The sequence below is a fragment of the Halichoerus grypus genome, chromosome 8, assembly GCF_964656455.1.
Source record: "Halichoerus grypus chromosome 8, mHalGry1.hap1.1, whole genome shotgun sequence".
Lineage (NCBI taxonomy): Eukaryota > Metazoa > Chordata > Mammalia > Carnivora > Phocidae > Halichoerus > Halichoerus grypus.
In genome coordinates this window covers 79523393-79544452 of record NC_135719.1, presented here as the reverse complement: position 1 = coordinate 79544452, position 21060 = coordinate 79523393, and the positions used below count along the sequence as shown (strand labels likewise).

Here is a 21060-nt window from a genome sequence, read left to right as displayed (position 1 = left end):
GCGCTTAGCAATCACCCAAAGAGCTTAACGAGGAATGAGAAATCTTGGGCTTTACCCCCAGACTTCGGCTTCAGTAGCTCTGGGGGTGGGGCCCAGGAATTAGCATTTAGCAAGCAGCCTAGGGGACTCTCACGCCCTGTGGTCTGAGGACCTCATCCTGAGAACTGCTGGACTGTGCTGGATCCAGCTTGAGGGTGACCACCTCAGCCTCCGGAAGTGGGTGCAGCGGGACAGGAGGAACTTGGCAGAGTGCACTGAGCCTCCGAGAGCCACCGTGGAGGAGGCACATTCTCCCGCACCCAGGCTCAGTTTGGGGCCAGGAAGGGGTACTGGGTGCCTTGAAGCCTTGGTTTTTATTTTCTGTGTTCCAGTTAATGGTTGGGTGAGGGGAAGTTCTCAAGGTGGCAGTGTCACTTCAACCCAGAGGTCTGCTCTAGCTCTTCCGACACAAAGTGTGAGTAAATACGTTTAATATAACAATAGTATTATAACAACAGTAATTACATGTATAAAGTTTGCAGCCCCCCCCCCCCATAATGGTTTGCATAGCTCCATTTCCTATGCCACTCCAGAGTGGAGTCACCAGAACTACAGCTGACCTGGCAGAGATGAGTCTTCTCAGGAAGAGTCCGGGTAGCACCGGACAGAGGGGAGGACGCAGGCTGTTGGGGGAGGGCCGACACGGAGCAGTGTCCTGGGAGTAGGCAGTGGCCCGGGATGGGGAAGGACTGGATGAGGGATCATTTCTCCACCTCCAGGGTACGAAGGCAAGCAAGTGTGGCCACGCTGGTTCCTGTAGGAAGGCACCCGGCTGGAGAGAGCTAGGGACAGCAGCAGGGAAACACGCTGGTCCTGCGACCTCCTCTCTGTCCAGGAAGCAGAGAGAAGGAATTCAGTGCTCTTCCAGTCCTCCACTATGTCCCACTGCCATCCTGGCCCCAAATGTGCTGACAGGAGGGACTGCAGCCAAGTTCTCCAGCTTCTCTAGAAGCCAGGAGAGAAGAGGGAGATGGGTCGGGAGAGGGAAGAAGCTGACTTGCAAGCAGCTGGGGGAAGGAAGGCAGTTGATGCAAGAAGTTAGGCGTGTTGGATATAGTGGAGAGGGGGTACTGACTTACCCAGGTCACAGAGGAGTGGTGGGGTCACTCAGGGCTCGGGCATGACTCTGCAAGGAGATGAACTGCAGTGAACTTAAAGGGCAAGGAAATGTCCTCGTTCCTATATCCACCCCCCCCCCAAGCCTGCCAATTCACCTCTCTCCTCCTCCCCCAAATTCCTCAATTTGGCTGATTTAATCCAAGTCCAGATGCTGTTGGCATTCCCCCCTTTCCATCCGCTCCTGCACTGTGTTCCTTATTAAAGACTCCTTTTCACTTCTGACCTTGCTGCCTCTCAGTCAGGTCTAGGGGGAGAGGAGAAAGGCAGACTGGACAATATATCCAACCTGTGGTCTTGCTGGGAGCACAGGCTCATTGGTTCTCCCTGCCCCCGTGGGTTGGATGAGAATAGCCCACTCAGAAAGTGGCTGAAGAGATCACCCCACTGCCAGCCCTAGTATAGGGACTTACCTGCCGGGACAGCCCTAAGATCCCTCCACTGGCCAGAGTGGGAGTGCTGCTCCCAGGGTGGGGGGGTTGCAGGCTGGGGCTGTTTCTTGGTCCTGGGGACACATCTCCAGAAGAGTCAAGTGTTTCTGGGGCTGGAGGGGAAGCTAGGGTGAGAGCAGGGTATAGAACCCCTCTAGATTACCTTAAGCAACCAAGCTGCTCCATCGGGGAAGAAAAAGCTCCATAGCAACAGGAAGCTGTGAGTCACCATAGCAATCCAGTTGCAAGAGAACCCCCCTACCAAGAGGCAGGAAATTGTCAGCAGCATCATTAGAGCAAACCAGGGAAGAAGCGACAGGAAACTATAAGGACTGCCGTGGTGAACCAGGAGGGTACAACAGGAAGCTGAGCAGTTTCCATAGAAACCCAAGGAGAGCTAGAGAGAGAGGTACAGAGGAAGTGCTTCTTAGCAACAGGCTGCTGTAAGCATTATCCTAGCAACCAGATGGACGGCTCTTTTAGCAATGGGGAAGCTGTACATAGTTGTCATGGCAACTAGGCTACTTGGCTAGAAAAAGGAATTGCTTAGCAGCAAGCAGCCTGAACATCACCACGATGACCCAGCTGTTGGGAGCCACCCCTTGAGAGGTGCCTCACCCAGGGAAATTTGCTTGACGTCCAGATCCCAGGCCTCCTCCTCGACGCGGGCAGGCAGGGAGCAGGCTCCCGGTGAGAGGCCGGGAAGGGAAGGGCCGGCATGCTCAAAGGATGACACGGCCACAGAAGCCCGGGTGCGGGCGGCTGCAGAGAGGGGGTGGGGTGGGGTGGGGTGCTGGTGTGGGAAAGCCCTCCTGGCTCTCTGAAATGACCCTCAGTCTTGCAGAGGGCCTCCCAGTCAGTCCCACAATTTCTGGGAAGACATGTCCACTCATTACCCTTCCTCACTTTTCCACCATGCCTCCCCACTATGCCCTCACTCTCAAGGTCTTGACTCCTGGGGGCCGCCCCCCCAGCACTGTGGCCCTCACCTCTTCCAGTGAGCAAGGCACTCAGTGTCCGCTCCCCAAGGGCTTTGATGTCCAGGAAGGGTTTATTCCCAATGCCCATGGAGACCATCTGCTGCACTCGGAGCTCTAGGGAACAGAGACCCTGTTACCAACCTCCTTCAGCCCCCCCCCCCCTTTGCTCCAAGCACTATCATGGTGGACTCTTCTGCTCCTTGCCATTTCTCATTCATCTGGTATCTCCTGTTACTCTTGCTCCAACTGTCACAACTTGGATGGTGATGGTGGGCCTTGACTACCTCCTCAGACAGCTGTCTCTTGTCTCCTACATGTTGCATCCTGCCCATTTGGCATCCCAGCCACCTAACTTCTAATACTCACCTTCTGCCCTTTATCTTGGGCATTAAGAGCAAAGCCCTCATTTTTACACACCTTTATAGTTTATCAAGTGCTTCGATAGAAAATCACCTTATTTCATCGTCCCTATCACACGAAGCTGTCACTTTCCTTTTTTCAGATGAGTGGAATGGGGTTCAGAGAATTAAAAACAAAAACCCATCCCCCAAAAAATCCCAGAACAAAACACACAGAAACACTAGTCCAGGTCACACAGCAAGTAAATTCTGGAACCCGGGTCCAGTGAGCACTCCCTCACCCTCTTTTGCCCTGCCATTTGCTCTTGCTTTTCTGAAATGGGTAGCTTCCTCTTTCCTTTTGGTATACCTTAGACTAATTTCTATGCCAGCAATCTCTCTCCAGTCAGATCCGGAATCATCTCCTAAGTCATTCCTTCTCCATCCCACACCCTGTTTTCCCAAATGGTCTCCACACGCTCCGACTAACCTCCTCCCGTAAACTGGACCTTAAGCCCACCCCCCTCCCCCCGGCTCTGCTTGGTACCCTTGTTGTGAGCTGCCTGTCTCCACAGCAGCTGGGCAACAGAACTGGTCCACTTGAGCTTGATCTCTGGCGAGGCTGCCTGCAGCGTGTACGCTTCTCGAGTACGCCGCCGCCGGAACCACAACTCAAAGCAGAGTCCGCTGTCCCCGATGTTTTCTGTTAGCCCCATGTCAGCAGTCTGAGAAAGAGCGGAGGAGAGTGGGTGAAGACAGAGTGAGGCCTGGCTAGATGGTACCACATGGAAAAGCACTACACTTAGCTTGGCATCTGGTAGATGTTCAGTAAATGTTTGCTCAACACCTACCATATGCCAAGTGTTCTACATTTAGTCTTCATAACAACCATAATTTACAGAAGGGGAATGCCCAGAGACACGAAGCAACTTGCCCAGGGGCTTATCATAGCTGAGTAGAGAGAGAGGGTTCAAATCCATGTCTACATTATTCCAAACCTAGGCTTTTTTCTCTATACTGTACTCCCCGTCCCCCGCCTCCCCCCATAGCTGGAATGAATGTAGGGAGACAAAGTTTAGAAACCCTTAGGGGATGCCTGGGTGGCTCAGTCGGTTAAACGTCTGCCTTTGGCTCAGGTCATGATCCAGGGGTCCTGGGATAGAGCCCCACATCCAGCTCCTTGCTCAGCGGGGACCCTGCTTCTCCCTCTGCCTGCCGCTCCCCCTGCTTGTGCTCTCTCTCTCTGTCAAATACATAAATAAAATCTTAAAAAAAAGAAAGAAAGAAACCCTTAGAATCACGCCATACTGCCTGATCTAGGACTATAGGTCTCTCTCTCTCTCTTTTTTAAGGTTTTATTTTTAAAGTGATCTCTACACCCAACGTGGGGCTCGAGCTCACAACCCAAGATCAAGACTCAGACACAACCAACTGAGCCAGCCAGGTGCCCTGAGGACTGTAGGTCTCTACTGATGTTTATCTGGATACCAAAGCGGTTTCCCTGAAGCAAGGCCTCCCTCCTCTCGAGTTCGGTTCCATTGTTTCCATCAACTTAAGCTATTAAATAGATAGATGATAGACAGATAAATAGATAGACAGACAGATAGATAGAGTCCTTTCTCGTCACCCCCAGGGACCACCCCTAATTCAAAAACCATATATTCTTAATGGGAAAGGTCCTCAATTCTGGCTTGGAATGCCTTGTGAGTATCCCACATGAATGATAAGGAAAACCCCAATGACAATGACAGGAATTTCTATCACCTCTGACATCCTAACCTGATAGTTGATTAAGGTCAAAACCTGTTTTAGATGATTCAGATTCTGAACCTGGGTGTTTGGAGTTGAATTTCCAGAACATCTTGAGTTCTCAAGAAGAGCATGACTTCCTGTTCCGTCCCTGCCCCCATCCCTCCATCCCAGCATTGTACCTTAAAGGCCTGCTTGTAAACAAAGGTCTCTGAGCCCCCCTCAGGGCCCTTGAGCTTGCTGAACAGGAGGAGATGCTCAAAGAGAAAGACATGCCGAAGGCACTTCTTTCGGCCACAGATGACGGTGAAGGGGTCCCGGTGTAGGAGCTGACCCTGCTCCTTCAGATCTGTCTGGGGAAAGGAAAAGGAAAGATAATTGGTCCTCAAGCCCTTTGGGTATATTTTATGGGGAGTAAAAATGGGATTTATAGGGCAAGGGGCCAACTGTATTGGTTCTCAGGCTGAGTCCGGAAATCAGGGAAGGCCTCAGCCGAGAATCCGTCCACCAGTCACCATGCACAGCACACCTGGCCTAGCCACGTGGTCCTGCCTCTCCGGAGAGAAGGCACCCTGCACAGTGGGGCTTATTGCCTCCCATGGGGAGGTCTGTAGACGTTGGAGATCAAGCACCATTCTGACCCAGGAAGAGAATCAGCAAAGAGCCGAAGGGGAAAGAGGCCTATCAGAAGAGGTAGCTTCCCCACCTGTTCTGGACCTTCTGGGTTAGAAAGAGACTAGGTAAGGGAGAATAAGGAATGTGTTGGGCGGTGAGGTGCCCGAGGAAGTGCGGAGGAGATAGGGAAAGAGAAGCACTGGGAATAGAAGAGGAAAGCACAGGCAGAGGTAGGATCATGGGATGTTGGGCAGGACATAGCTTCTTTACTTATAGATGAGGACACTGAGGCCCAGGGAAGTTCAGTGACTTGACCAAGGCCATCTAGCTGATTGGAAATTAGAGCTGGGTCCTCTGACTTTGAGTCTGGTTTCTAAAGCCACAGGGCTGGACAGTTTGAACTGGAGTGACGAGCCATGGCCTCACCTCGCAGCCACGCACAGCCTCCACGGCGAGCAGGTCTCTGCCACGGGCCTCCTGTTCCCGGAGCAGCTGCACGGCAGCCCCAAGAGCCTGGCGCTCAGAACTCAGCTCAGGCCCAGCTTCCCTTAGGAGCTCCTCCAGGAGCCGCCCATACCGAGCTAGCTGCTCCAGGGGCTGCTGCAAGGCCCGGGGCAGGGGGGGGCCACTCTCCGCTGAGCCCTGGTTGGGGAGGAGACAGACAGGGATGAGGGGAGGGGCTGGAGCTAGCAGGGGCTGAGCTCTGGCGGGAAGGCGGATGGTATTCCAGGCTGTTGGGGGGTAGAGGAAGCCCAGAGACTGCTGAAGGTAAGGTGGAACTTTCCCCAGAAAGAAAGCAGATAGGAGGTCTGCAAGAGATTCTACCAGCCTCTGAATCTTGAAGGAGAGGAATACAAATAATCCCTTATAGTCTCTGGCTTTTAACTCTTGAAGTCACTTTCACGTAAAGTCTTGTGATCCTCACAGCACTCTGTGAGTGAGATATAGTGGACAGTGCCCCCATTTACCAGATGTAGAAACAGAGGCCCAAGAGTCTTGCCCCAAAGTCCCTCAGGATAAAAACTCAGGCTCGATTGGCTCCCAGTCCAGTGCTCGTCCCACCCTCGGCACTTCGGGGAGATTATTGGACACATCCAGGAAAGCTTTTCTTCCCCAAGAGACTTTGAGGTTGGGTGCGTTTTAGGGATTCCTGGCACCTCTCCTTCTCGTGGGGGTTGGAGCAAAGTTTACCTTGGTTGGGGGGCCAAGTGCAGCCAGACCATTCTCCAGTTTGTGTTGGTGCTTCACGTACTGGGCGTAAAGGCTGAACTGGTCCCCCTGTGCCAGTGGGGAAGAGACAAGCCATCACCTGGTGAGAGACAAGCCTCTCTCTTTCCTCCTTCCCATCCTCACTACAGCGCAAAGGAGAGACAGGCCATTCAGTCTGCCTGGGAAATGACAGGCTCCCACGCAGAGAGTGAAGGCCAGGCAGCACTTGAGGACAGGGACACAGGCTGAGTGGATCCAGAGGGGCCCAGAGAACAGCCCTGGGCCCCAGAGTCTCGGACCACACACTTTCGAGGGGACGGGGAGCAGATACTGAGAATGGATACAGGTGGATGGGGCTGAGACGTGAGAAGGGAGAGGACCTAGAAGAAGTGTTAGGGGTCACTCACATGGCGAAGGAAGCAGGCTCCAATGCGCAGGGGGTGGGTGGCGCAGCCCTGAAGCTCCCGGAGAAAGTGTGTCCGATGGAAGCTGCGAAGCTTCTCCCGGGTACTCAGGGCGGCGGCCCAGGTGCCCCTCAGTTCAGGAGTCAGCTCAGGCCCCGGGGGCGGCACTGGCTCGCTCAAGGTGGCCACGTACTCCTGCTCACAGGCGATCAGCTCCGACACCAGACGCTGCTGGGCGCTGCAGGGGCAACAAGGAGTGTCAGAGGAGGCTGGGCCACGGGACCCCCAACAACACCGGATTCTTTTCCTGCTGGGCACTTGGGCCTGCCTCTTGGGCAGTAATTGGCCTGGGCTCTTACCTGATGCTTCGCTTGCGCTCCATCCGGGGCGTGCCTACTCCCCAGGGTCCATCTGGACCTCCAGCCCGGCCAAGCAGCACATGTTCTCGGGGCGAGCACGTCCTGTCTACCACCTCGGTACTGGTGACTTCCAGGCCTCGGATCAGCACGGTCCTCGGAGGCCTACCCTCTGCTTCTGGAGCCGAGTCAGGGCCCTCCTCTTCACAGTCCTCCCCACAGGGGGCCAGGGAGCAATGGGATGGGGCTGCACGAGGCCCAGGGCTGCTGGGGAGCAGCAGGGAGCTAAGGCTGGGCGAGGGGCTGTGGGGGCCCCGGGGGGCCCCTCCGCTGCTGGCGCTGTCTGCCCGCCGCCGCCGGTGGCCCCGCGGACTCGCCTCCTCTCCCAGCTGCTGCTGAATCCTCCTCTCCAGCTCTTGGCAGCGGGCCCGGCAGCGGCCCCACTCTCGCAGGGCGGCCGGGCTGCCCAGGTCCAAGGCCAGGGCCCGCATCTCCTGGAAGGTGCCGGCGCTCGGCTCCGGGGCCCGCCGCAGGGCCAGGGCTGCCAGCACGGCCTCCCTACCGGGCCCCGCTCCTGCCAGCCGAGCAGAACCTTCGTTCACCCATTCGTGCGCCTGCCGGGCCGAGGGGGCGGGGATGCGGAGAGAAAAAGTGAGGTCCGCTGCCACTCACGCATGCTGCCCAGTGGCAGCGCCTGTCCTTTTTTTGCTGACGGCTTCCCAGTGCCCAGCCCCCTCTCAGTCCTCTGAGAACACCCCCTTTCCCGTCCCAGTGCCACCGCCTACCCGTGTCACTCTGAGCTGGTATGGAGACAGTGGGGCCCGGATGAAAGAAGAACCAGTATTTACAGAGAATTTATCAGTGGCAGGCCCTGTACTAAGTGCTCCTTACATACTACCTATATCATTCTCGCAGCAGCCCTGTGAGGGGGTGTCTATGGAGGCATGCTCAGGCTTAGTAACTTGTCCTAGGTCCTTCAGCAAGTAGGTGGCAGAGCCAGGCATCAAAAGAGATGGTCTCCTGAGTCCCTGCTTTTAGCAACTACCTGATCAGCTTCCCCAGGCAGAAGGCAGGCCGGGGTGGGCATGGAAGGAAGAGGCTCTGCACACACCTGCTGGAAAAAGCGCTGTAGCCGCAGGGCTCGATGGAGGCCACTCTCAGCCTGCTCCAGCCGCTGTTCAAAGACATCCAGAACCTTCTGGGAGGTGGTGTCCTCCTCCAGGGCCAGGGCCTCCCGTGCCTGGGCTAGGCGCTCCTGGAGAAAGAAGGCTGCACTCAGACCTGGTCCTCAGCCCCAGTCAGTTTCCTCCTCCTTCCCACCCTGTGCCTCTTCTCCCTCTGCCCCTCTCCCCCTTCTCCCTCTGCCCCTCTCCCTCTTCTCCCCTGCCCCTCTCCCCGTTCTCTCTCTGCCCCTCTCCCCCTTCTCCCCCGCCCCTCTCCCCCTTCTCCCTTGCCCCTCTCCCCCTTCTCCCTTGCCCATCTCCCCCTTCTCCCCCTGCCCCTCTCTCCCTTCTCTCCCTTCCCCTCTCCCTCTTCTCCCCTGCCCCTCTCCCCGTTCTCTCTCTGCCCCTCTCCCATTTCTCCCCTCCCCCCTCCCCTCTTCTCACCTGAACCTCCGTGCTGAAAGCCCGGAATTGCAGCTCCGTGTCCTGCAGGGCAGACAGGGAGTCGCCGGGTGCAGTGAAGCTGACCAGCTGCTCCTCCCCTGGGCCTGAGAGCCACTGCAGCACCTGAGGCAGACAGGGCGGGACAGCAGGGCCGTAAGGGAGGAGACCGTGCCGTGGGAAGGAGGGCTGAGATCCAGCTCCAAGCCCACCACCCTGATCCATTGACCCTTGGGAGAACCATTTCATGTCAGCTGTAATGTGGGAATGGTTAACAGTGGTCGGTGGTAGTTTCCACAAGGGTCAAGTGAGAAAGCACCAGAATGGGAAGCTGGGCTGGCAGGAAGCACTGAGGGAGGCGGGCGAGGGTTCCAGGGCTCTGCCCGGAGGGGACATAGATAAAGCTGGTGTGAGCCTGAGGCAGGATGAGGATCGTCTGGATAACTGAGGAGGAGAAATTTCACATTCACTGAGTCCATTGATGGGTGGGCAGGGGTCCCAGGGACCTGGCTTGAAGAGACAACCCAGTGTGTGGTGTGTGTGTATGTGTGTCCCCAGCTCTAGTTGCCTATTATGGTGATCTAAGGACTCTCATGTTGGTTCTGGGATATTTGACCAAAAAGGGATATTAATTTTTTTCTCTGAATTAAGGCTGGAAGCTGGGGTAGGACAGCTTGCAGACGAGAAGTCTGAGAATGTTCCCAGTAATTAGGGCCCGACCATAAACACTTGTACAGTCCTTTGCTGAATTCATTTGGTCATCCTAACACCCTTGTGAGGTAAGTGTCATTATGATCCCATTCTACAGATGCGGACTTGGGGACTCAGAGATGCTTCAAGATTTGTCCAACATCTCACTCCTAGCAGAGCTAGAACTCAAGCTGAGAACTGTAGACTCCCAATCCTGTGTGCTAACCGTTTTGAAATGGGGAAAATGGCTAATAAGCAAGCAAGCAAGCAAACAAACAGTAAGAGATACAACCCCTTGGATACTGGGTTGGAGGAAGCCAATATGTAGAAACCCCAGAAAACAGAGAGCCCTGCCCCCCACTTTGGCATTGACCCTGAGATGACCCTTCCCCTGATGCCCACATGTAGGTCCATGAGGTGCTCATTCACCATGCTTGGGGCTCTGGGGGAACAATCAGATTGCAAAGCCCCCTGTCCCCCTACCCCGCATGTTAGGCTAATCCCTGTGGGGCTCTTAACCCCAGGAGAGAAGAATCAAGGTTCAGAGAAGCCAGCCTTATCCCCAAATCTTCCCCACAAAGAGGCCTTAGCATCTTCCATTATCTTCTCCTTCCAAGGTGGAGGAAGGTGGGACCTTTCCAGCCTCAGGTTTGGGGATGACATCATAGAAAGAGTTGAGGGAACATGGGTGGCAGTGTAGCTAAAAAGCTGGTATTAATAGACATGTATTATTTTAAGTTATAGGCACCCTAGAGTCAATCAGCTCCTCCCCAAATCCTGGGGCACCCACGCACCTCTTCTGATCTCACAACCTCTAAGGATCCTGGATCAAATATCGCCGGTGGGGCAGGGGAGGTCTGGCTTCTCTGCTGGGGCTGAGATGCTGTGTCCCTCTTGTTGAATCTCACACCCACCCGCCCAACCTCCAGGGTGGGGCGAGGAGAGAGGGAGAGCCACCCGGTGGAGCTGGGTGGGGAGAACCCCGTGAGCTGTGGGGGTCAGCAGCTACGGGAGTGCTGGGGCCAGGCGCCCAGGCCACGTAAGCGCCATCTGCGGGTCCTGCCTCACCTGCTCCAGTCGGTGTAGGCGTTGCCGCTGCTCCTGCCGCTGCACGTGCAGGTTGGAGAGGCGCACGAGCTGGTGAATGGCCTCGTCCACCTCCTGGTACAGGGCGGCTGGGCCCGCGCCCTCCAGCCTGGGGAAAGAAAGGGGCAGAATGATCTACTGCCCTTGTCAACCCCTGCCCCCCGCCCCCCCACCGCATTCCATCCTTGCACAGCAGGCCTGGATTTGAATCCTGACTCTCCCATTGACTGACTAATCTTGGCCAAGGCATTTAACACTTCTGATCCTCCAGATCCCTGTCTGTAATGGTAACTAGAACCTAGGGACGTTATGCGAAGGTTATAGGAGGTGGAAAAGCACGATCTCCTGCCCAGAGGCATGCTCAGTAAGAATGGCCTGGCGCCTAAGGTTTATTGACGGCTCTCTGCTGTGTCTCCACCTGCCCCCCTCGTACTTGCTGCTGTGGGTGGAACGCAGCCTCATCAGGATGGCTCCCCCGTCCCTCTGCAGCTCCGTCAGCCGGGGATCTGCCCGCACCTTCTGTAGGGGCTCAAGCATTCCTACAGCCTCCTGGGGGCAGGGGGCAGCCGGCAGTAGGGGCTCCACCGGAGCATCCCCATCCCCCCCCTCCCCGCCCCATCCCCACCCCCTCCCCTTCCGTCTGGTCTCATGTCCTACCTCTCCCTCCTCCGGCTCCGTGGCTCCCTCCAGCTCCTCAATGGCTCGCCTCACGGAGCACAGCACCCCTTGGCACAGGCGGCACAGCCTCGCCACTTCCTGAAACACACACACACGTGCGCGCGCGGATGGAGGCGGGGCAGCCCCAGAGACTTTTATGGAAACAATGCTCGGTTAGTTTCTGACTTTGTTGTTTACTAATTGTATGACATTAAGCAGGTCCAGAAACCTCCCGAATCTCAGGTTTCTTCACTGTAAAGTCAGGACAAGATACACAGAATTTTGGGGCGCCTGGATGGTGCAGTCAGTTAAGCGTCCGACTCTTGTTTCGGTTCAGGTCGTGATCTCAGGGTCGTGAGATCGAGCCCCGCATCAGGCTCCGTGCTGGGCGTACAGCCCGCTTCAGATTCTCTCTCTGCCCCCCAAAACCCCCATTCATGCTCTCTCTCTCAAAAAAAGATACACAGGGGCGCCTGGGTGGCTCAGTTGGTTGAGCGGCTGCCTTCAGCTCAGGTCATGAACCCGGAATCCCGGGATGGAGTCCCGCATCGGGCTCCCCGCTCAGTGAGGAGTCTCTTTCTCCCTCTGACCCTCTCCTCTCTCATGCTCTCTCTTACTCTCTCTCTCTCTCAAATAAATAAATAAAATCTTAAAAAAAAAAAGATACACAGAATTTTGTGAGGTTTAAAGAGATGATGCCAGGTAAGCACTTAGCAAGGACTGGCACAGTAAACAGCTTAGTAAATTCAAGTCTCCTTTCCCCCTGTCTGCACTAGGTTTTCACCCTATAAAACCCTCCTCTCTGGCTGTTCAGATCCACTTCCCCTTTGATGTATAGCTTAGTGACTATGTTACAGACCCCCTTTAATACTTAGCTCAGATGGTGTTCATTTATCTTTTCTTGAATATTCACAGCACTGAGATTCATAGACTTAGCTATTATATCACACTTGCTGTACTTTGTGGGTGAGGACCCTGAGGCCTGGATGTTGGTGCAGGGGACAAGTACAGAAAGGGTACCATCTCTGGAAATGGGGTACAGTACTTTGTCCAAGGTCACATGGAACTAAAACCAGCCTTCCTGACTGTCAGCTCTTTCCAGAACCCCAGTAAAATTACCTTACACTCTTCTTTTTTTTTTATTTTTCATTTTTATATTTTAAAGATTTTCTTTATTTATTTGACAGAGAGAGAGGGAGAGCACAAGTAGGCAGAGAGGCAAGCAGAGGGTGAGGGAGAAGCAGGCTCCCCGCAGAGCAGGGAGCCTGATGTGGGTCTCGATCCCAGGACTCTGGGATCATGACCTGAGCCGAAGGCAGTCGCTTAACGACTGAGCCACCCAGGCACCCCTACACTCTTCTTTAATAGCTTCTGACTTATGTCCCACCAAAAACCATATGCTGCTTGATGTCATATTAAGAACTTATTGAATATACTCCTCTCATCTCCCCAGTAGCCCATGGTACATGCATAATATTTTGCTCATGGGTTGTGAGCCATACATATATATTGAATTGAATGGAAGGGAAATCTCTTTTTCCCAACCCCATGGTCATGTCTCAGATCTGCCCTCTCTCTCCCAGAATGTCCTCAGCTGGGTCATTCCTGGCTCCCACCGTCCTGGGTAGGGGAGGAGAAGCTTACCTGGTGTGTCTCTACCCAGTAGCTGGGAGAGGGTTCCCTGTGACCTCCCAAGTCCCACGGCAGCTCCTCTGGCTTGGCCACTCTTTTCAGATCACTCTCTGATAGCAACTCAGCGCCCTGGAGACATGTGAAGGCAGGGGGTTTCTGGCCTGGCCACCCAGGGGTTCAGGGACCAGCTTGGGGCTCCAGTCATCCTATTCTCTCTCCACTACTGAAGGGGACTAGCTGGGAGTGAGGAGCTCAAACCTGAAGTTCATAGAGTTCAGTCAGAGGATCATCATGAGTGAGAACCAGCAGTCGCTGAACGAGGGGAGGGTCTCCTGAGTCCTGAGGGCAGAGAAGAATAACACTAACTGGTGGGCAACTGGGTGGCCTAGAATGGCCACCCCGGGAAGAGTTAGGGTCAGGAGAAGTACCTGTGCCAAGGGCTGCTTACCTGAAGTTGACTTAGAACAGGAATGAGGGCTGGGGGCAATGGGGGTGCCTTTCGAAGGTCCAGCAGGATGGACAGCCCCAATATCTGGAGATCAGGCCTGTGGGGGCAGAAAGAGCCAAGGGGGCACTGTGTATGCACATGTGTGTGAGGGGACAGCGGCACAGGGTCTGGTTTTAGTGTTCCTAGTGCTCAGGAGAAGTTAGTGCCTGGTACTTTCAGGAAGCAATGGGCAAAGGGCCAAAATGGGGATCTGTGTCCAAGAGGCAGTGACCTAGCATTCAGGAGCCTATGTTCAACGATACTAAGGCACAGGATCAGGGGCTGGAAAACCAGGACCGCTATGCTCTGGAAGGGTGTGAATTCCATTCCAGTATATGGCATGGTGCCTCCTAGGTTCTTGGTGCTCAGTAAGTAGCTGCTGAATGAGCAAACCAATACCCTGATAATCTAGGTAGTGTCTTAGGATATTAAAAGTTAGCAGTGTTGATTTTGAACATTGATGAAGATATCCTGGAGGTCAGAGGTCAGCAAGGTCAGTGGTCAGTGCCTTAAAAATTGAGGGGTGAGGAAGTCAGTATCCTAGAGGTCAGAAAGTCAGTGTCCTGAGAAGAAAGGAGGTCAGGGCCCTCATGAGCAGGAGGTTAACGTTCAGGGTGCCAGAGGCGGGCCTCGGTTACCTGAGCAAGGAGTGGAGGTAATGAAGAGCAGTGCTCAGCACGTCTCGGGAGGGTGGGCGCTCCTCAGGAGGGCTCGGTGGGGTAACGGTCAGCAGAGCTCGCCCACTTTGGTCCACCCCTCCTGAGGACACAAAACGGCCAGGCTGTCCTGGCTGCAGGCAGGTCTTGGCTACCTCCCAGCCACCCTGATCGCTTCTCTTTCCTTGACCCCTGTCCCTTCAAACACTGATGCCCACTGACCAGTCAGGACAAGGAATCCAGATGCCATCAAGTCCCAAGCTACATCCGGGTCATCGGAGTTGGAGACCGGAGAGGCCTCTTCTGGGACACTGTCCCCTCCCACTTCCTGCACCGTCTCCTGGGGTGGTGTTGGTGGGTCTGGCAGGAGCCCTTCTGGACCTCTGGGTCCTGCACAGACACAAGCAGAGCTTTAGGCCTGAGGTGGGGAGGGTTCTGGCTGTGGGGTTCCCAGCTCCTACTCCAGCCCCCTTCTCTAGACCCAGCCTATGCTGGCCTTTGCCCTCCTGGCTTCGGTGTCATCTCACCTGCCACCACGCATGCCAGGCTGGGCTCCTCTGGATCCTTCTCTCTGGCCATCTCGTTTACAGGTCCACAGGCTTCTGGGGGCTGAGGCTCTTTTTTGTCTGCTGGTTTGAGCTCCTCCTTCAGCTCCGACTCTGGCTTCCCTGAGCCTTTGTGCTCCTCCTCGACCGGGCTGCATCCTGGGAGCTCGTGCTCATTTGGCGGGGGCAGAGTGACAAGGACTTCCTGGTGGCTGGCTTCTTCCTTGTCCCCGGGGCTCAGTGGAGCACTGTCCCCTCCTCGGCTAAGAGCCCCTCTGCCTGCAGCACGCTTCTTTCTCCTGTTTCCTTTGCCTGTTCTCCGAGGGGTGCCGGGTGGTCCTTCAGCCCCCTGGCCTGCCCCTCCCCCAGCCTCCCCCGGCCTCAGGAGACAAGATTCAGAGGCTTCCCCCAATGTCTCTGCTGGAGACTCAGACACCTCTAGCGCTGTTGCTTCTGGGAGAGCCTCGGCTCCTGGGGGTGACCCAGGGGAGGCTCCAGTGCTGCTTCCCTCACCCGGTGGGCGTGCCCCATCCTGGTCCCGCGGCCCCAGGCCCTTCTGGTGCATCCAGGCGCGGTGTCTCCTGTGCCGGCCCTTCCCTCCAGCACCCTTTCGGGTGGGCACTGTCCGGGTCCTGGAGAGGCCCGAGGAGCCCTCGGCATTCATGGGGCTCCCCCTCACAGGCAGCGTCACCTCCAGCAGCTCCACGTACTCGCCTTCAGGTCCTTCAGCGGGGGCATTGTGCCCGTCGCCAGGACTCCGGGTGCCCAGGGCCTCCTCAGGGAGCGGAGGGCTGGGGAGCCCTGGGGGTCCGGAGGGCAGTTCGGGGGGCAACGTGCTTGGCCGGTGTCCAACCATGAGGCCCCCTTTATGCACAAATCGTGGGCAGATGAGCTCTGCCCAGGGCAGCCGCTGAATCCCAGAGGGCGCAGAGAGCAGGCAAGTACTAAGGCGACCTGTTGGCCGGTCCTTATTGATGCCTTGCAGCCACTCAGGTGTGAACAGGTAGGCACAGGCCTCATTGGGCACAGGCAGCTCCTGTACCCGTCCACCCCCTGGGGCCAGGCACTTGAGTGCCAGGCGGGGTGCTTGGGCTGCGGAGGGCACTACTTGCAGGTAGAAGTCTCCTGGGCGCAGCAGTTGCCAGGGCAGGGCTGCGAGCTGCACCACGACCTGCTCGTGCAGGCAGAGGGGCCAGCCCTCATGGAAGAAGAGGAAACCGCTGTACTGGGCCTGGGGAGAGAGGTGGGACGCCGCGCTCAGGCCTCTGCTGATGAAGCCAGCGGGAGAAGGCAGTTAGAACGGGACCACCCGAGGCAGGGCTGCCCTGTTGCCTGGTGGGTTATAATCCCAGGGGAGCCAGAGGGGTATCTTGGGGTGTTCATGTAGCAGAGGGAGGGATTGGGACTGGCCGGTTTTCTGGTAGTAGGAAGCTTCTCTAGGAAACGAGTTCCATGCGTGGGAGGGTAACAACTGAGTCATTACAAAGACACGGTCAGCAGATGCCGTTGTCTGGAGGGGTCAGGGACTCTTAGGAGTCTTTATAGCTGCAGGAGTGAAGGATCTCTGTTGAGTCATGTCTGGGGGAGTTAAGTATCTTGGGAAATCAATATGGGGGGGATGTCTGGAATTGGGTCTGGTGGGTCTGGGTCTTTGGGAGTTGATGTTTCTTAGGGGGCAATATTTGGGGAAGACGAGTGTCTTTGTGTGTGTTAGTATCTGAGTGGCCTCTGCCTGGTGGGGGGGGCGGTCAGTGTTGGGAGGCGGCATCTCTGGGGAGAGGGAAATGAGTCTGGCTAGTCTCTGGAGTGAGACAGTGGATCTTAGGGGCCACTCACACAGGCTTCCTGCTGGACCTTGGCAAGCAGGTGCTTGGCGGGCACCAGGAAGTCCAGCGTGTACCTCAGCGCATCCTCCCGATAAGTCCTCTCCACCACCTGGAACACCTGGCCCAAGAGTGTGGGGGCTGTCGCCTCGAAGGGTGGGTACAGGGCGGCAAGCGTGCTCTGCACACAGTCTTCCACTGGCTCGGGTTCCTAGGAGGGATAAGACCAGCTGCAGCGCCCGAGAGAGCACGGCTCTGGGTGCGGGGCTGGCCGTGTCCCCCAGGGGCCACATGGTGCGCCCCGTGTGTGCTCAAAGAGGACACTCGGGAAATGCTGGCTGAATGAGCCTGGGATGGCCTCAGTGGGGCTGGGACAGCCAGAGTGCCCAGACCTAGCAGTGCCCTCCACGCTGGAGCCCTGAGACGCTGGCCCTGGAGAGCCAGGGAGAATTTGTCGTGAATGTCTCTGATCTCAGGACCAGCGCTGCTTCTTGTGAGGTGGGACCACTGCAGAGTTCCTCCTCAGGAAGAGACAGTCCTCTTGGCCACCAGAAGATTTAGCGATGGCTGAGAGAACTGGGAGGTGGAGGGCCATCCTGCAAGCCCCTCCTCACAGGGTGTAAGGGCTACGGGCCTCCAGCTTAGGTGGAGGTGCTACCACCTCGAACATTCGTATCCTAGAGAGAGCTGTTGGGAGAGGAGGAGGACTGCGAAGGAGGAGGGAGGACTAAAGGGCTGTCTGTCTTTCTAGCAACCTTCTCTCTCCCAGAGTGGCTCCAGAGCAATCACCCACTCCCAGAGCATGTGGGATTGGGTTACAAAGGACTGGGTGGGGGCAGCCGAAAGAGGAAAAAGTCACAAAAGGAACATGTGGGGAAGGGAGGAGGCCTTGATGGTATGGATTTTTCCAATTCCAGTAGGACCTCTCTGCCAACTCCACCTGCCACCACTGTCTCAAAAGACAGCCCTGCTTCCTCTGGATTTGCCTCCCTAAGTGCATCACTAGGTCTCTTTCTCCATCTCAGACGCTAAACAAGCACCCCTCAGGCTATTCCTTTGCAGACTAATTTCTCTTTCAAGATGGCTTTGAGGCTCTTTTTATCAGGTTTCTTTGCTGTCAGTGGGCAAGGGGATGCTCTGCAGTGTTTATCTAAAGTTCTCTCCAGCCATCCTCCACCCCCAGTCCTGTCTTTGCCCTGCAGACAAAACTGCATATTTTACCAGTTGCCCATCTGTCCTGACCCTCTGAGAAGCTAGGGCAGCCACTCCAGAGAGGGACATTCAGTGCGTCAGCACAGAGACCCAGCCCCAAGGTGTGTGGGCGAGCAGACAGACCCCCCAGTGTTCCGGGGACCCGGCTAGCTAGCGGCTAGCTCGCGCGGTGAGAGTGGGTGGGGGGAGGGTGGGGGGAGGCAGAGTGGGCCGTCCGATCGGAGGCCAGGAGGGGGGAGCTGCAGCTTGAGGAGCGAGGCAGCTGCAACCCATTAGGGGCGGTGAGCTCATGGCTGAGCGAGAGTCTCAGCCACAGGAAACTGCAGCGGCAGGAGGGGAGGAGGGGTCTGGGGTGGGAGGCGGCGGGCAGGAGCACAGAGACCGAGCCTCCAGTCGGCCAGGACCAAAAAGGAGACCAGAGAGACTGAGTCAGCTCTCCCTGGCCCAGTTCCTCTTTTTTCTTGCTCCAGCCTCCCTGCCAGGGGGTGCCCTTCCTTCTGTAGAGGAGCAGCCCCGGTAGTGCTCCTCCCCCCACCTCCTGGCAGTGAGCGCCCCCTGGCAGGGCCTCCCCCCTCCTCCACTCTGCAGCGAGAGCCCCCTTAGCCGTGCCCCCCCCAGCCCCCTGCAGTGGGCGCTCTCTCTGGCAGTGCCCACTCCTTGCAGTGATTCTTCAGAGACAACTTCTGGCGTGAAAGTTCCCAGAACAGTGTCCACTCCTGGTGGTATGGACTCCCCCAGTGCCATTCTGCTTCCTGTGTCCTAAGCTGCCGCTGCCAGAGTCCCCTACCTCCTGCAGGGAGCTCCCGCTTGTGCTCGCTCCCCTCTGCAGCGGGAGTACTCCGAGACAGAGCTTCGGCTCCCTGCAGCGAGAGCTCTGGGGCACTCTTCCCCCCCAACCTCAATCTCTGGTCTGCTCTGGCAGCGTCACGCCCCCTGGCACTGTGAGTCCCCCTCCTCACTCTGTCCACTCTCCTGAAGCAGCCCCTCTTTCTCCGCGGGAACTTCCCTCTTTGGCAATGTCCCTGGCCCCAGCCCAGCCACAGCTGTGGCCGGTCCCCCAGGGCCGGATGGGTGGGCCCAGCTCACCGGGCTGGGGACTGGGATGGAAAATGGTGGTTCCAGGCAGGTCAGTTCTCATGACCCGAGGCCGGGCCCCTTCCAGGGCCACTGCAGCACCAACCCGCAGGGGTCTCCCGCGGGTAAGGAGCTGGGACCCGGAGGGGGAGGGAGGATCCTGCAAAGGAAGGCACAGGTCGGGACAGAGGAGGGCGGGGGGAGGTGTGTGGATTGGGGGAGCGACCAGAGGGAGGATGGGGGAGGGGGCGGAGAAGAAGGGAAGAAAGAAAGAGTGAGGGCAATAGCCGGTGGGGACAGAGCCAGACAGTGAGGCAGACAGACAGACAGATCAAAGAAAAGAAGGGGGGATGGGAGGGAGGAGAGTTCCAGGAGCGCTCAACAGACCGAGGCGGGCGCTGGAGGCACCGGGCTGGGGGCTGGCGGCCCCGAGCGGGCTGCGCGAAGGCGGAGGGGGACACGGGGCCCGCGAAGCCGGACTCACCATGGCTCGGCGCGGGGTCGCGTCCGACGCTCGGGCGGGCGGGGCCGGGCGCGCCGCCGCCTCCCTCCCGCCGCTCCCGTCTCGCCGGGTCTGGCTAGGGGACAGCTCCGGCCGCGGCGGCGGATCGGCCGGCTCGGGCTCCCAGGCCGCGGGGCCCCGCCAGGGAGGGCCGAGACGGCCGCCCCTCCCCGCCCCGCCCTCAGTGCCCGCCTCCGCCTCCGCGCCGGACCCCCTGCCGGGACTCCCTCTCCCGCGCCCAGCCTCTCCGCGGCTTCCCGGCCGCCCACAGCGGATCAGCCTCGCTCTCCCGCAACCCTCTTCCTCCCCCCGCCCCGCCCTCCAGTGGGTAGCCCCGACCCTGGCCCTCGGACGCCCGCCCTGCCGAGGATGCCCCTCTTTTCCCGCCACCGCCTCGCTCCCTGCGGGATCAGTTTAGCCTCCACGAGGGACACTCCAGAGACTGCGGCGTGCGTGAATTTTCTGGGGTACCCAGCCTAGGACTGGGATCGTTCGGCGGCCGGAAGCCTCCCGTCTCTAACTCGCTTGGGAACCTGTTCTCCCCGCGGTTGCCAGACTTAGGCAGCACCTGGAGCTCAGAAGAGACCCCCGGGCCCCTGCCCGACTCGGGTGGAGCTGAGGGCAGGGAAATCAGGGGATTCCTTCCACCCTCCAGGGGCTCGCCCGCCCTCTTTCCCTCCCATCTCCTTCGGCTTCTAGCCTCCTGGCTCCGACAATGGGCTCCTCTGTGCGGCCTGGGGAGGGCGGGGGCGGCGGTGGGGGGAATTAGGGAGCGGTGAAAGGCTTGGGGTGGGGGGTGGGGGTGACCGTCGTGACTGAAGAGGGGCCGGGTCTTAGGATCAGGATCCTCCTATAGGGGCGTGCACTTCGGCAGACGTTTTCTGAGTTCCTTACTCGCTGCCCCTTCCCCTCCGCACCGCGTGTCTCCATTTTCGGCTAGCGGAGGGAAGGCATCAGACCACCCCCGCAGCGCCCCCCCCCCCCGCGGGTCAGACCCCATGATTCGAAACTGGATGCCAGACCCTTCCTTCTTATGGGGTGGCGATAGAGTCTCCCAGGGTCGCCAGGGCTCATGGCGGTGAGGATGGCTATCTGACGCAGAAGACAAAGCGGGGCAGGCTAGTTAAGAAAGTTCTAGTCTCACCCATCCTCCACCGCGTCTGGATGTGAAATGAAGCCCCGGCGAGGGTTTCCCCGGGAGGGCTCGGAGGCTTAGGCAGAGACGGGAGATGCCTTGTTCCTCCTCTGAGCAGGCACCGGGAAGCCCTGCAGGGGCTGGGGGTGGGGGGTGGGGGGTGGGGGGTGGCACTTCCAAAGGGTGAACATTTGAGAGGAGATCGGAAAGCCAGATAGTCCCCAGAGAGGGGCGTGTAGGCATGTGCCACTGAGGGTGGGGGCTGACGTTTGGAAAACATCCTGCCAGTGGGTGCAGCACCTGCGAGGCCAGGAGGCTGGGGCCCCTGGGCAGTCGTTAGCCCAGCGGGAGAAGAGGGCGTCGTCTACCTAGGTGATGGGCTCCTCTGTCACCTCCTCAGAACGCTAAACGCCACCTTTTCTCCACTCCACTGGGTCTGGAAAAGAAGAGAGAGAAAATGCTCATCCTTCTTGGAGACAAGAAGATCCCTCTGCTCCATAGTGTCAAAGAAAAAAAAAAAATCTAGGGCGGCCAAGTCCAGTGACCATGTTCTCAGCAGAGTTAGAGGCAGGGAGCTGGAACTCTTTTTCATCAATGGGCTATGGGCCCTGGAGTCACTGGGCTCTCTAGCCTCCTTGTAATTAGTGCTGGGGACCTGGGAGAGTGAGATTTTGCTACCCCCTGGTGTCCACTCTATAAATGCTGCCCAGTAGCTGGTTA

At 57.5% G+C, this 21060-nt stretch overlaps 1 protein-coding gene across 7 annotated transcripts; it reads right to left on the bottom strand.

Moving 5' to 3' along the window:
- Positions 1–453: 453 nt before the first annotated feature.
- On the bottom strand, positions 454–19432 carry ARHGEF40 (Rho guanine nucleotide exchange factor 40). Of its 7 annotated transcripts, none has more exons than XM_036117940.2 (24): positions 19188–19432; positions 16431–16628; positions 14577–15825; positions 14272–14439; positions 14032–14152; positions 13355–13451; positions 13165–13245; positions 12919–13035; positions 11275–11373; positions 11051–11166; positions 10600–10726; positions 8845–8967; positions 8349–8492; positions 7241–7851; positions 6885–7119; positions 6460–6546; positions 5695–5910; positions 4836–5006; positions 3452–3629; positions 2576–2680; positions 2205–2348; positions 1569–1699; positions 1119–1165; positions 454–866 (listed from the first exon to the last, which is right to left on the bottom strand). In XM_036117940.2, the coding sequence occupies exons 1-23, from the start codon at positions 19188–19190 to the stop codon at positions 1124–1126; spliced, it is 4563 nt and encodes a 1520-aa protein (XP_035973833.1). In that variant the 5' UTR covers positions 19191–19432; the 3' UTR covers positions 454–866; positions 1119–1123. The 7 variants fall into 7 exon arrangements, 6 of the variants coding, with proteins under 6 accessions (XP_035973833.1, XP_035973836.1, XP_035973837.1 ...); XM_036117943.2 differs by lacking the exon at positions 19188–19432 and adding an exon at positions 18716–18850 and having other exon boundaries at positions 16495–16628; XM_036117941.2 differs by having other exon boundaries at positions 853–984.
- Positions 19433–21060: the final 1628 nt, after the last annotated feature.